This window comes from Mobula hypostoma, chromosome 21 (assembly GCF_963921235.1).
Source record: "Mobula hypostoma chromosome 21, sMobHyp1.1, whole genome shotgun sequence".
In the NCBI taxonomy this organism is placed as follows: Eukaryota; Metazoa; Chordata; class Chondrichthyes; order Myliobatiformes; family Myliobatidae; genus Mobula; species Mobula hypostoma.
In genome coordinates, this window is record NC_086117.1 from 59,180,572 (window position 1) to 59,196,185 (window position 15,614).

The window sequence follows — 15,614 nt, forward strand, 5'->3', positions numbered from 1 at the left end:
TCCGTGACTCTCTTACACTGGTATTTCTCCTGTGGCTATTTTGTGGAGCCTATTCACGGAACTGATTTAATCAGATATCATTCTGGGTTTCGCCGACCTTGGTTTTTTCATTGTTTTAAAGCCATAAGTACAAAGTAAATTTCAAAGTAAATATTGTCAAAGTATCTATATGTCATCATATACAACAATGAGATTCATTTTCTTGTGGGCATATTCAGTATATCTAGAGAATTGTAACTATAACATGATCAATGAAAGATCAACCAGAGTGCAGAAGACAAACTGTGCAAATGCAAATACAGGTAAATAGTAATAAATAACAAGAATGTGAGATAAAGAGTTCTTAAAGTGAGATCATTGGTTGTGGGAACATTTCAATAATGAGGCAAGTGAGTATAGTTATCCCCTTTTGTTCAAGAGCCTGATAGTTGAAGGGTAGTAACTGTTCTTCAACCTGGTGATGCGAGTCCTGAGGCTCTTGTACCTTCTGTCTGATGGCAGTAACGAGAGGAGAGCATAATCTGGGTGGTGAAGGTCTCTGATGATGAAAACTGTCTTTCTGCAACAAATCATATAGACCTGCTAAATGGTTGTGAGGGCTTTACCCGTGATGTACAGGGCCGAATCCATTAGCTTTTGTAAGACTTTCCGTTCAAACGCATTGGTGTTTCCATACCAGGCTGTGATGCAGCCAGTCAATGTACTTTCTACGACACAAATATAGTAGCTTATCAAAGTTTAAGATACCATGCCAAATATCCACAGACTCTTAGGTAAAGGCGCTGCCGTGCTCTCTTTGTGATTGCACTTATGTGCTGGGTTCCTGATGTGGGAGTAGAATTTGGCCATTTGACCCATTGAGTCTGCTTCATCATTCAATCATACCTGATTTATGATCTCTCTCAACCTCATTTTCCTGCCTTATCCCCTTAAGCTTTGTTGCCCTTACCAATTAAGTACCTATCTACCTCCACTTTAAATATACCCAGTGACTTGGCCTCCACAGTCATCAGTGGCAATAGATTTTTACAGATTCACCACCTTTGGCTGAATAAATTCCTCCTCATCTTGGTTCTGAATGGACGTCCATGTATTCTGAAGTGGTACCCTCTGGTCCTGGATTCCAGGGAGTCCAGTGGCAATTCTTATGAAACCTCAGGGGCAAATAGAGATGGACAACAAATACTGGCCGTGCCAGTGCTGCCCACATCACATAAAATCAGTGTTAGCTGGATGAGGTAGGTACAGAACTTCATGCACCCTCTCTGTGTTTACCTTGAATTATCTTGGTCAAATTTAACCTTCCTCCACTCCATCAGAAAGCAGCCATTGCCGTTTGGATAATGTGGTTGCAAATTCCCCAGAAGGCTGCATTTCAAGGGGACACCCTGGGAATCTGTTGACTGATGGCAGGGGGAGCTGAGTGGCCTTGGTTGTAGCGTGGACTAGGCCCTCATGCCGCAGGGTCGTCTGTTGCAGCTGCCCTGGGGAGAGACGCCACAGGCGGCGTGGGAGAGAGAAGTGCAGTGGGTGCACTGCAGTTGGGGTCAGGCCGCACCAGGAATGCAGGCTGGATTGTGTTTATCTGCGGCACTAGCGCATGATGCTTGTTCTTGCCGAACCATCAATCTACAGGACTTGACACTCAGGGACTTGTGTTATACTTCTTTTTTTGTGACTGTGTTTATCTAGCTGGTGATGTAGTGGCATCAGCACCGGACTTGGAGGCAAATTTGGTTGGTTCCTTGGACGCTTTCCTGCTATGCTGGGTTGAGCATCGAGCTAGCAACTCAGCCTTGTAAAAACAGGCAAATGCTAAGGAAACGGCAAAAATGCTGCCTGATGCTGGGTTGAGCACCAAGCCGGCATACTGCCTGATGCGCCACAGGGTGCAAAAAAGTACAGCAACTGTATGTTTACTGTTATCTTAAATGTGCCTTGTGCTGTGTGTGACTGTTAGTGCAGTGCTTTACATAGAAACATAGAAACATAGAAAATAGGTGCAGGAGTAGGCCATTCGGCCCTTCGAGCCTGCACCACCATTTATTATGATCATGGCTGATCATCCAACTCAGAACCCCGCCCCAGCCTTCCCTCCATACCCCCTGACCCCCGTAGCCACAAGGGCCATATTTAACTCCCTCTTAAACATAGCCAATGAACTGGCCTCAACAGTTTCCTGTGGCAGAGAATTCCACAGATTCACCACTCTCTGTGTGAAGAAGTTTTTCCTAATCTCGGTCCTAAAAGGCTTCCCCTCTATCCTTAAACTGTGACCCCTCGTTCTGGACTTCCCCAACATCAGGAACAATCTTCCTGCATCTAGCCTGTCCAATCCCTTTAGGATCTTATACGTTTCAATCAGATCCCCCCTCAATCTTCTAAATTCCAACGAGTACAAGCCCAGTTCATCCAGTCTTTCTTCATATGAAAGTCCTGCCATCCCAGGAATCAATCTGGTGAACCTTCTTTGTACTCCCTCTATGGCAAAGATGTCTTTCCTCAGATTAGGGGATCAAAACTGCACACAATACTCCAGGTGTGGTCTCACCAAGGCCTTGTACAACTGCAGTAGTACCTCCCTGCTCCTGTACTCGAATCCTCTCGCTATAAATGCCAGCATACCATTACACCTCAGCCCCGGACAAACGCTGCCACATTAGGCCGTACTCATGTACGGTTGAATGACAATTAAACTTCAACTTGAATTTTAGAAATCTGGAAACCCTTTCATTCTCAGGTTACACCAGATGTCAAGAGCATTTGTTGAATTAATAAACTTTGATTTGAACATTTGCAGAAAATCCCCCAACCTGGAAGATTTGCCTTTGGACCACGTACATGGAGACAAGTACATATATGAAGAGCTCCTGGGACTTAATTTCAGAATTTCCCCTCATGCATTTTTCCAGGTGAAGTGAATTGTACTTAAGTAGTTTAAAACTGGATATAATCATACTGTTTTGTTGTGCAGATTGCAGATTACTTACTTACTTACTGCCTGTTACACCACTGACCTTTAGGCCAGCAAAGAAAGTCCTCCATCTCTGGTGGTGTTCAGGGCTTCCTTCATTGTGTCAGTAGCTTCCTTTCGGTTTTCACTACTATCAGTCATGTAAGTCCCGGGTGGAGTCTCAGGAATACCGTCTCACTCAGATGTAGAAGGATTCTTCATTACTGTTTCCGTAACAGTTTTGTGTGACCGTACCAAGAGCCAAAACATAAAGTCCTGACTGTAGCCAACATAGCTCTCTGGGTCATTGAGGCACGCAAGCCTCTAAACCCAGTGACAAGTTTGTGGTTCTCTTGGAGGACAGATTGCAGATGTTCGGGATAAGTTCTCAGTAGTATCACAAAAACATGTAGTTGCATTGCAAAATACAGGAAGGACTATTTTGAAGTAGTTAAATAATTAAACATTATTTCTCTAAATATAAATATCTTTGTATCTAGGTGAACACCCTTGCTGCAGAAGTGCTTTATTCCGCAGTGGGAGACTGGGCTGATCTTAATCAGGACAGCACCGTGTTGGATGTTTGCTGTGGCACAGGAACTATTGGGCTTTCTCTGGCAAAGGCAAGTAAAAGGTCAAGTTGAGAAAACATGTTGAATGGTCTAAAGTCAGTAGGACAGAGACCTTAAGACGTGAGAGCAGAAAAAGACCATTCAGCCCTTTGCCACATTCTATCATTACTGTTTATAATCCCTATCCACCCTATTCTTCTGCCTTCTTGTAGTTTTGATGCCCTGACTAATCAAGAGCCTATCAACTTCCACTTTAAATATACCCAATGACGTGGCCTCTACCGCCATCTGTGACAATGAATTCCACAGATTCACCACCCTCTGGCTAAAGAAATTCTTCCTCATCTCTGTTCTAAAGGGATGTCATTGTATTCTGAGTCTGTTCCCTATGGTCCTAGGCTCTCCACATCCACTCTACCTAGGTCTTTCTCCACATCCACTCTACCTAGGTCTATCTCCACATCCACTCGACCTAGGTTATCTCCACATCCACTCGACCTAGGTTATCTCCACATCCACTCGACCTAGGTCTATCTCCACATCCACTCGACCTAGGTTATCTCCACATCCACTCGACCTAGGTTATCTCCACATCCACTCGACCTAGGTCTATCTCCACATCCTCTCGACCTAGGTCTGTCTCCACATCCATTCGACCTAGGTCTGTCTCCACATCCACTCGACCTAGGTCTGTCTCCACATCCACTCGACCTAGGTCTGTCTCCACATCCACTCGACCTAGGTCTGTCTCCACATCCACTCTACCTAGGTTATCTCCACATCCACTCTACCTAGGTTATCTCCACATCCACTCGACCTAGGTTATCTCCACATCCACTCTACCTCGGTCTGTCTCCACATCCTCTCGACCTAGGTCTGTCTCCACATCTACTCGACCTAGGTCTATCTCCACATCCACTCGACCTAGGTCTGTCTCCATATCCACTCGACCTAGGTCTGTCTCCACATCCACTCTACCTAGGTTATCTCCACATCCACTCGACCTAGGTTATCTCCACATCCACTCGACCTAGGTCTGTTTCCACATCCACTCGACCTAGGTCTGTCTCCACATCCACTCGACCTAGGTTATCTCCACATCCACTCGACCTAAGTTATCTCCACATCCACTCGACCTAGGTCTCTCTCCACATTCACTCGACCTAGGTCTATCTCCACATCCACTCGACCTAGGTCTCTCTCCACATCCACTCGACCTAGGTCTATCTCCACATCCACTCGACCTAGGTTATCTCCACATCCACTCGACCTAGGTTATCTCCACATCCACTCGACCTAGGTTATCTCCACATCCACTCTACCTAGGTTATCTCCACATCCACTCGACCTAAGTTATCTCCACATCCACTCGACCTAGGTCTCTCTCCACATCCACTCGACCTAGGTTATCTCCACATCCACTCGACCTAGGTCTATCTCCACATCCACTCGACCTAAGTTATCTCCACATCCACTCGACCTAGGTCTGTCTCCACATCCACTCGACCTAGGTCTATCTTCACATCCACTCTATCTCAGTCTTTCACTAACAGTGTCTGCAGATGCTGGAAATCCAAATTAACAGACACACAAAATGCTGGAGGAACTCACCATGTCAGGCAGCTCTATGGAAAAGAATAAACATTTGATGTTTTGTGCTGAGACCCTTCTTCAGGACTTTCAATATTTGATAGTTTTCAGCACCACTAAGAACGAAGAGCTGCAAAGAGAAGATTATTTGGGAGATTATAGGAAGATGTGAAGTTTAGTTTTTGGATAATAGCGGGAGGAGGAGACTCAGTAGTTCCCATGTTTGAGGATTTTGGGGTGTGGGGTATGTTTCAGAGTGTACCAGCCAGAGCTCAAGCAATTAATTTGGACAGCAATGACTTGCAGTGCATTCACAAAAATTGCATTGATGGCCCTATTAATACTTGCAAACTCAATATATTTGCTTTCCCCAGTTGAAAATATTTTGTTTTATGTTGGGAGCTCCTGTACCTTGATATAGTCAACAGTTCAGTATAAAGCATAATGTGTTCACTGTAGCATAGTAGTTTGCATAATGCTATTACAGTACCAGCGACCCAGATTCCATTCCTGCTGCCGTCTGTAAGGAGTTTGTACATTGTCCCCAGGGCTGTGTGGGTTTCCCCCGGGTGCTCTTTTTTTCCCACATCCCAAAGACATACCAGTTGGTAGGTGAATTGGTCACATGGGTATAATTCAGTGGTAAGTGCTCGCTGGGCTGGATAGGTCTGAACCACGCTGTATTTCTAAATAAATAAAATAAATTGGCATTCCTATCACTGTCAAATTCACTTTCTATTTGTATTTTATGATAATAGAACAGAAGAGTACAGCACAGGAACAGGCCCTTTGGCCCACAGTGTTGTGCCATACCAGCTAAAAGCAAATCAGAAACACCCTAACACTAATCCCTCCTACCGACACCATCTCCATATCCTCCCATCTTCCTCACATTCATGTGCCTATCTAAATGTCCCTTAAAAGCCTCCAATGTACTTGGGGGAAAGAAGTACAAGGTGGCAGGTGAGAGGTGAAACTGGGGAGAGGGGAAAGGTGTGAAGTAAAGAGTTGGGGTTGATTCCAAAATTAGTTGGGACAGCCAAGTGATGCAAGGCTTCTGGCATCAGATATCGTGATTGAAATTGATGATTTCTTTATCATGTTGCCCAGAATGTGAAGAAAGTCATTGGAATTGAGATGTGCCAAGAAGCCATCGAGGATGCGAAAGTGAACACAGGACTAAATGGTTAGTACTTATAATCTATGGTGAACGTTCTATTAATGTGGAGTTCAGAGCCCTCCTCCCTCAACCACGAATTCTTCCTACTGTCCACATGTTTCATTTGAAACTCTGTTCTGTTGTGATGCCCCCAGCAGAACAGCAAGAGTTTGATCTCACCCCGACCCTGGTGATGGCAAAGCTGTATCACAACTGGAGTATTCACTCCTGAGGAAAGGTACGGATGGTTGTAGAGAAGATGAAGAATATTTTCAAAATTACCATTAACAAAACTACAAGAAACCTTCCTCAGTCATTAATTCTTAGGATACAAGTGTTAGGTTCACAAGAACAATCCAGGCTATGAAAGGGTTAATGTGTTTAGGAGTCATGTATCTATTTTCTGTCTATTGTATTTTGTGTTGTGCATTTATTATGGGTAATTGGTCATGTGGGTTGGGGCATGGTAGAAGTGATTGAGTATTTGCCCTTTGTCTTGGTTTAGTTTAATCTCATGGAGAGGCAACCAGTGAATGATACTTCTTGTTATTTTTGCTATAGGGTTAATTTAGTTTTGTGAGTTTTTTTATCGCTATAAGATCATTTGTCTTTGCTGGTTTCGTAATAAAAGATGAAACAATTTTTTTTTACTTGGAACTTAGTTACTTTGAAAACGCATGATACGGTATCAACTTCCGTACTCAGTCTCTTAGCCATCTTGATTTGTTTTCAAGCAACTCATACAACACGTGAGGAGCGTTTGACAGCTCTGGGCCTGTACGTGCTGGAATTTAGAAGAATGAGTGGGGTATCTTATTGAAACGTTGAATATTGAAAGGCCTGGGTTAAGTGGATGTGGAGAGGCTGCTACCTGTACTTAGTCTAGGAGTAGAGGACATAGCCTCAGAAAAGAGAGACAGTGAAACCTATTGAATATAAAAATAATCTCCAGGTTTGAGGAAATTCAGTAACGTGGTTAGACAGGAAAACTGAAGTTGTTTCCTTGAAACAAAGTAGAGAGATTTATATAACCATTAATCTGTCTGTAGGTGTGCTGGAAAGGAAAATCTGGTTTTTCAAAAGTGAATTAGAAGGACATAAGGGAAAATAGCTTTCTGTCCTTGGTGAAAGAGTGGGGAAATAAGGCAAATGGCCTCGTCCAGTGATAGAATGATTCCTGCTTGATCATGAGAAAATGCTGCAAACACTCTGCAGGACAGACATGTGCATGTGCCGTCCATCATGGGCAAAGCCCTCCCCACCGTTGAGCACATCTGCACATAGTGCTGTCACAGGAAAGCAGCACCCATCATCAAGGACCCCCCATTACCCAGATCATGCTCTCTTCTCACTGCTGCCATCGGGAAGAAGGTTCAGAAGCTTCGGGATCCACACCCCGAGATTTCCACCCCCTCCCCCCAGAGTGGATAACTTTACTCTCCCCAACACTGAACTGTTCCAACAACGTATGGGCTCACTTTCAAGGACTCTTCATCTCATATTCTCGAGAATTATTATTGTTTTTTGTGTATTTTCACGGTTTGTTGTCTTTTGCATATTGGTTGTCTGTCTTGTTGTGCGTGGTCTTTCACTCATTCAATTGTGTTTCTTTGTATTTATTGTGTATGTCCACAAGAAAACAAACCTCAGGGTTGTATACGGTGATATATCTGCACTTTGATAACAAATTTACTTTGGACTTTGACTTTGGAAAGTGAAACTGTTGACACTAATGAAGAGTCTTCAACCTGAAAGTGCTCAGTGCTTGGGTTCTAGAAAAGCTTCCTGATCTGATCTGACTTGAATGAAACAAGTATTAATGAATTACCAGTGTAATCTGAAATCCAATATTTGTTTTATGTTCCTGTTCAATGATAGTTGGATATATATTTAGCTGAAGTTCTGTGTATTCTTTGATTTTGTTTAGGTCTGTCCAATGTGGAATTCTTGTGTGGCAAAGCTGAAGACCTCTTTCCGACTGTAATTAATTCTTTAACGTCACAAAACTTGGTTGCTATTGTGGACCCACCCAGAGCAGGACTACGTAAGAACTTCTGACACTGATCTCTTCTGATGAATTTTCCTGACTGATTATCTGATTTCTGTGTATAAGATGATGAGAGGCATTGATCGTGTGGATAGTCAGAGGCTTTTTCCCAGGGCTGAAATGGCTAAGATGAGAGGGCAAAGTTTTAAGGTGCTTGGAAGCAGGTACAGAGGAGATGTCAGGGGCAAGTTTTTTTATGCAGAGAGTGGTGAGTGCATGGAATGGGCTGCCGGTGACAGTGGTAGAGGTGGATATGATGGGGTCTTTTAAAAGACTCCTGGATAGGTACATGGAGCTTAGAAAAATAGAGGGCTCTGAGTATCCCTACTAATTTCTAAAATAAGTGCATATTCAGCACGGCATCATGGGCTGAAGGGCCTCTATTGTGCTGTAGGGTTTCTATGTTTCTATTTCTCTTTTTTCCATTGAGTACAATGCAAAATTGACCACCTGCTTTATCTGATAAAGTGATCACTGAGTTTATATTCATGGTCTTCCGCTGCTGTAGCCCATACACATCAAGATTCCACATGTTGTGCATTCAGAGATGCTCTTCTACACACCACTGTTGTAACTCATGGTTATTTGAGTTACTGTCACTTACCTGTCAGGTTGAACAAGTCTGGCTATTCTACTCTGACCTTTCTCACTAACAAGGTGTTTTCGCCCACAGAACTGAAAGTCACTGGATTTTTTTTTGTTTCTTGCACCATTCACTAAACTGTAGACTTTTTTTATGCATTGACCGATACTATTAAGCAAGGGGTCCATTTACCCCAGGTTGGGAAACCCTGCTTGAGAGAATGTTGTGCATGAAAATCCCAGGAGATCAGCAGTTTCTGAGACACTCAAACCACCCTGTCTGGCACCAACAATCATTCCATGGTCAAAGTCACTTAGATTATATTTCTTCCCCGTTCTGATGTTTGGTCTGAACAACAACTGAACCTCTTGACCATGTCTGCGTGCTTTTGTGCATTGAGTTTCTGCCACAATTGGCTGATTAGATATTTACATTAATGAGCACGCATACAGGTATACCTAATAACGTGGATACTGAGTGATTTTTCTCATTTGCAGATTCCAGAGTCGTGCTAGCAATAAGAAGAGCAGAACACTTGAAGCGGCTAATTTATGTTGCTTGCAATGCTCGAGCGGCAATGAACAATTTTGTGGAGTAAGTTATGCACTTTAGTTTTTTTAAATAGAGAAATACAGTTGTGAAAATTTTAAAGAAATTCACGTACCCTCTGCCTTTTGTGGTTGGGCCTTTCGCCATATTAGTTTCTCACTCATGAGCATGTTGTACAGATCCTTAACATCAGTCCATAAGAGATAGGAGAATTAGGCCATTCGGCCTGTCGAATCTGCTTCACCATTTCATCATGGCTGATCCATTTCCCCCTCAACCTCATCCTCTGCCTTCTGCCTTCTCCCTGTAACCTCTCATGCCCTGGCTAATCAGAATCTTCTCAACCTCTGCCTTAAGAACACACACTGACTCAGCCTCCACAGCCGCCTGTGGCAACAAGTTCAACAGTTTTGCTACCCTCTGCATAAAGAAGTTCCTCCTCTCTCTTCTAAATGGATGTCCCTCTGTTCTGAGGCTGTGTCCTCTTGGTCTTAAGCTCCCCCACTATAGGAAACATCTAACCCACATCCATTCCATCCGGTCCTTTCAACATTCGATAGGTTTCAATGAGATGTTCCTCATTCTTCTGAATTCCAAAGCCATCAAACGTTCCTCGTGTGATAACGCTTTCATTCCTGGAATCTTTCTCATGAACCTCATCTGAACTCTCTCCAAAGTCATCCTTTCCTGGATAGGGGTCCAAAACTGCTCACAGAAAAGTGATGCCTCACCAGTACCTTCTAAAGCCTCAGTATTATATTCTTGCTTTTATTTTCTAGTCCTGTCGAAATGAATGCTAACTTTTCACCTCCTTCCTCACCACCGACTCGCACTGCAACATGGGGCTAGGCATCACCTCATTTCCCCATGGTTCAGAATCAGAATCAGGTTCATTATCACTGACATGTCGTGAAATTTGTGACAGGTGTATAGTGCAATACAGAATAAATTACTGTTAAGTTACAGTAAGAAATGTGTAAAATATATAAGTAGTGTAAAAATGAACAAAATAACAGGTAAGGTCCATGGACCATTCAGAAATGTAATGGTGGAGGGGGAGAAGCTGTTTCTGAATCTTTAAGTATGTGTCTTCATGTGCCTGTATGTCCTCCCTGATGGTAATATTGAGAAGAAGGGCATGTCCTGGATGGCGTGGGCGCATAATGATAGATGCCACCTTCTTCAGATATCATCCTTTGAAGATGTTGTCTATGATGGGGAAGCTAGAGCCCATGATAGATCTGGCTGAGTCTACAACCCTCTGTTACTTATTTGTGATCCCGTGCATTGGCCCCTCCAAACCATTCAGTGATGCAACCAGTCGGAATGCTCACCACAGTATATCTGTCCAAATCTGCTCGAGTCTTTGACGACAGTCAGAAAGGGCTTGTTGCAGAGTGTGCATTCTTAAGCATTACATTTACACCAGATAGATAGCATCAGCTGTTGCCTGCAACGTCATAAGGTGGGGTTAAATTCACAGCTATTTACATACAGTGCCACAGGTACTGGAGTAACCAAGATACAGTTCTGAGCTCTCTGCTTGCTCTGTAGTGTTTGCACATTCTCTATGACCACATCCCAAACAATGGGAAGGTTAGTAAGTTAATTGGTCATTGCAAATTGTCTCATGTGTAGGTGTAAATGTACAGTACTTTGCAAAAATCTTAGACACATTTATATAGCTTAGGTGCCTAAGACTTTTTTGCATAGCACTCTGTTTGTCAACGTGGAACAGAGAGGGAGTTTATAAATCTGGTGGGAGCAAAGGAAATTGGGACAAGTGAGGGTGGAGAGCCGTGGGAGGGGTGTGGGACAGGTGGCAGAGTGCTAGGGGTGGGTGGTGACGCTGGTGCAGACACACCCAGCCCTGAGACACCAGGCAAGGCCATTTGATTCCAACCTATTGGTTTATTGATCATTACAGAATGTCTCTCTGGTGCTTCCCACTCTCAGTCCACAATTGGGACCCATATCAGCGTCAGGTTTATCATCACTCCTATATGTCATTAATTTTTTTTTGCATCTGTGGTACAGTGCAATACATAAAATTACTACAGAACTGTGCAAAATTCTTAGGCACCATATTAAAAAAAATGTTGTACAGTAATATACAAACTGGGTTAGGGTAGGATCCATCACTAAGGATCCTCACCATCCAGAATATGTTCTCTTCTCATTACTGCCATCAGGGAGGAGGTACAGGAGCCTTAAAACCCACATTCAGCAATTCAAAAACAGCCTCTTCCCCTCCACCATCGGAATTCTGAACGGTTCATGAACCCATGTACACTACTTTGTTATTGTTTTGCACTATATATTCACTTTGTAATTTGAAGGAATTTTACATGTTTGCACTGTGCTGCTGCTACAACAAATATCACATCATTATAACCCTACTTCTGAGTAAAATAGGTGTGGATTCAGCGGGCCTGTCTTCATGCCGTATCGCTCAGTCTCTAATTCTGCTATTATGGTTTCAAAAAGTGTGTTGTGACTGTGAACGAAGTCACCAGAGAGACACTGAATCTGTGGATATTGAAATCTTTATTCAGCCAAAAAAAACAGGCATCATACTTGGAGACTCTTTTGCAAGAGGCTCATAAACTCCAAGTATATCGCATTTTTATACCCTTAAACTTGTTTCAATGGTTACGATGACATTTGCTTCAATACTTTCGGTTGACAGTGAGTTTGATATGTATTTCGAGTTACATGTAATTTTCAAGCACTTAGATCTTCACACCAACACTCCAGCCACCCTAGATTGAATGTTATTCAATCACCATTGTCTCTTAGCTGGATTCATGCAAATGCAAACCTCTCAGGTCATAGAAATTAGAAAACCTACAGCACAATACAGGCCCTTCAGCCCACAAAGCTGTGCCAAACATGTCCTTACCTTAGAACTACCTAGGCTTACCCATAGCCCTCTATTTTTCTAAGCTCCAGGTATCCGTCCAGGAGTCTCTTAAAAGACCCTATCGTTTCCGCCTCCACCACTGCCGCCAGCAGCCCATTCCATGCACGCACCACTCTCTGTGAAAAACTTTACCCCTGACATCTCCTGTACCTACTTCTAAGCACCTTAAAACTGTGCCCTCTCTTGCTAGCCATTTCAGCCCTGGGAAAAAGCCTCTGACTATCTGCACGATTAATGCCTCTCATTACCTTGTACACCTCTATCAGGTCAGCTCTTATCCTCCGTCACTCCAAGCAGAAAAGACCGAGTTCACTCAACCTATTCTCATAAGGCATGCTCTCCAATCCAGGCAACATCTGCGTAAATCTCCTTTGCACCCTTTCTGTGGTTTCCACATCCTTCCTGTCGTAAGGTGACCAGAATTGAGCACAGTACTCCAAGTGGGGTCTGACCACGGTCCTTATTAGCTGCAACATTACCTCTAGGCTCCTGAATTCAATCCCACAATTGATGAAGGCCAGTGCACTGTATGCCACCTTAACCACAGAGTCCACCTGAGTAGCAGCTTTGAGTGTCCTATGGACTCAGACCCCAAGATCCCTCTGATCCTCCACACCGCCAAGAGTCTTACCATTAATGCTATATTCTGCCATCATGTTTGACCTACCAAAATGAACCACCTTACACTTATCTGGGTTGAACTCTATCTGCCACTTCTCAGCCCAGCTTTGCATCCTATCAATGTCCCACTGTAACCTCTGACAGCCCTCCACACTATCCACAACACCACCAACCTTTGTGTTATCAGCAAATTTACTAACCCATCCCTCCACTTCCTCATCCAGGTCATTTATAAAAATCACAAAGAGTAAGGGTCGCAGAACAGATCCCTGAGGCACACCACTGGTGACCGACCTCCATGCAGAATATGACCCGTCTACAGCCACTCTTTGCCTTCTGTGGGCAAGCCAGTTTTGGATCCACAAAACAATATCCACTTGGATCCCAAGCCTCCTTACTTTCTCCATAAGCCTTGCTGAAATCCATATACAGGTTTCCCCCGCCATCTAAAGGAAGAACATTCCAATGAAACGGTTCGTAAGCCGGAATGTCGTAAAGTGAAGAAGCAATTACCATTTATTTTTATGGGAAAATTTTCTGAGTGTTCACAGACCCAAAAATAACCTACTAAATCATGCCAAATAACAAATAAAACCTAAAATAACAGTAACATATAGTAAAAGCAGGAATGATATGATAAATACACAGCCTATATAAAGTGGAAATACTTTTCCACAATCATTACTGAACTGTTCTCCGTAGAAAAAATTTCACGCAAGCGCTCTCTGTAGAAACACGGCGTAGGCGCTCTCCAGTAACCTTTAAGCTATGAAGCTGCCAAATCATACCAAATAACGTAAAAATACACAGCCGATATGAAGTAGAAATAATGTATGTACAGTGTAGTATCACTTACTGGAATTGGGAAGACAGCTTGCTGAGCACACTGATGATGGTGTGTTAGACTGAGTCGTCGGAGTTTGGGTGCTGCAGTGGCCCCCACCCTCCGGGCCGCTGACAGATACCGAACCGCGAAGCATGCAGTGGTACAGCGGTAGCCGGGAGGCACACAGCACATCTTTAAGAAAAAAGCCGAAACAAACATGCTAATTAATTACGTGCCAGGCGGCACCTAATTAATTAGCATGTTTATTTCGGCTGTACTCCGCGAATCGGTATCTGTCCACGGCCTGGGGTTTGGGGTGGTGGAACACTGGGGTGTTATCTCATCGTTGTCTGTTTCCATTAGGGCAGGCAGCTCATCTTCTCCTATCTCTGCCTGCCTCGATGTCGAAGGTCGAGGTTCGTCGTCTGATGTGGCTGATGTGGAAGGCTTGCTTGACTGCTGAGCCTCGCGCATTTTTCTATCATGCAGTTCTTTGTAAGGTCTCAAACCATCTTGTAAATATGCCCTAAACCGACGTACCCTTCCAAAATTAAAGTTGTACTTTATCATTACTCATTCGGTTTCGATTGTTATCCTTTCCTCTTCCAATTGCATCAGCTCTTCATCTATCAGTTCTTGGTTATGGGATACCAAAACCTCTTCAACATCATCTTCGTCATCTTCCACAAGCCAAACTCACTTTGTCATTACTTCATTCACCACGATCGAAACACTTAATTATGTCTAGTTTTACGCTAAGTGTAACACCCTTACGAGCTCTTTTAGGCTTTTCCGATACCTTAGAACTCATTTTGCTAACGGCTGCCCACAGGCACGTGTTTAAGCAATGCCGCTGAGAATGCCGTTCCGAATCCGGGGGAAAGTTGCTGCTCGGAGCGCACACTGTTTTTTTTTCGCACGCTGCTTTTTCTGCGCGCTGCCTTTTTTCGTAACAGTGAAAACACTTTCTGTTAGCAAAAACAGGGAACTAATGTAGGTCTTTCATAACAGTGAGGTTTCTTAAAGCGAACGTTCGAAAAGCGGGGGACACCTGTACACTACATCTCCTGCCCTACCATCATCAATGTGTTTAGTCACATCCTCAAAAAATTCAATCAGGCTCGTAAGGCATGACCTGCCTTTGACAAAGCCATGCTGACTACTCCTAATCATATTATGCCTCTCCAAATGTTCATAAATCCTGCCTCTCAGAATCTTCTCCATCAGTTACCAACCACTGAAGTAAGACTCCACTGGTCTTTAATTTCCTGGGCTATCTCCGCTCTCTTTCTTGAATAAGGGAACAACATCCGCAACCCTCCAATCCTCCAGAACCTCTCCTGTCCTCTTTGATGATGCAAAGATCATCGCCAGAGGCTCAGCAATCTCCTCATTTGCTTCCCACAGTAGCCTGGGGTACGTCCCATCTGGTCCCCATGACTTATCCAACCTGATGCTTTTCAAAACCTGCAGCACATCCTCTTTGTTAATATCTACATGATCAAGCTTTTCAGTCCGCTGCAAGTCATCCCCTACAATCGCCAGGATCCTTTTCCCTAGTGAATACTGAAGCAAAGTATTCATTAAGTACCTCTGCCATCTCCTCCGGTTCCATACACACTTTTCCACTGTCACATTTGATTGGTCCTTTCTCTCACATCTTCTCCTCTTGCTTTTCACATACTTGGGGTTTTCCTTAATTCTGCTCGCCAAGGCCTTCTCATGGCCCTTTCTGGCTCTCCTAATTTCATTCTTAAGCTCTTTCCTGCTAGCCTTATAATCTTCTAGATC

At 43.6% G+C, this 15,614-nt stretch overlaps 1 protein-coding gene across 1 annotated transcript in view; it reads left to right on the plus strand.

The window, feature by feature from the left end:
• The window catches only part of trmt2a (tRNA methyltransferase 2 homolog A), a 63,533-nt gene that overhangs the window by 40,428 nt on the left and 7,491 nt on the right, over nucleotides 1-15,614 (plus strand). Inside the window, exons 7-11 of the mRNA XM_063074114.1 lie at nucleotides 2,801-2,912; nucleotides 3,454-3,576; nucleotides 6,226-6,301; nucleotides 8,202-8,318; nucleotides 9,402-9,498. Of these exons, the coding sequence (XP_062930184.1) occupies nucleotides 2,801-2,912; nucleotides 3,454-3,576; nucleotides 6,226-6,301; nucleotides 8,202-8,318; nucleotides 9,402-9,498 (525 nt within the window). The remainder of the gene's footprint in view (nucleotides 1-2,800; nucleotides 2,913-3,453; nucleotides 3,577-6,225; nucleotides 6,302-8,201; nucleotides 8,319-9,401; nucleotides 9,499-15,614) is intronic.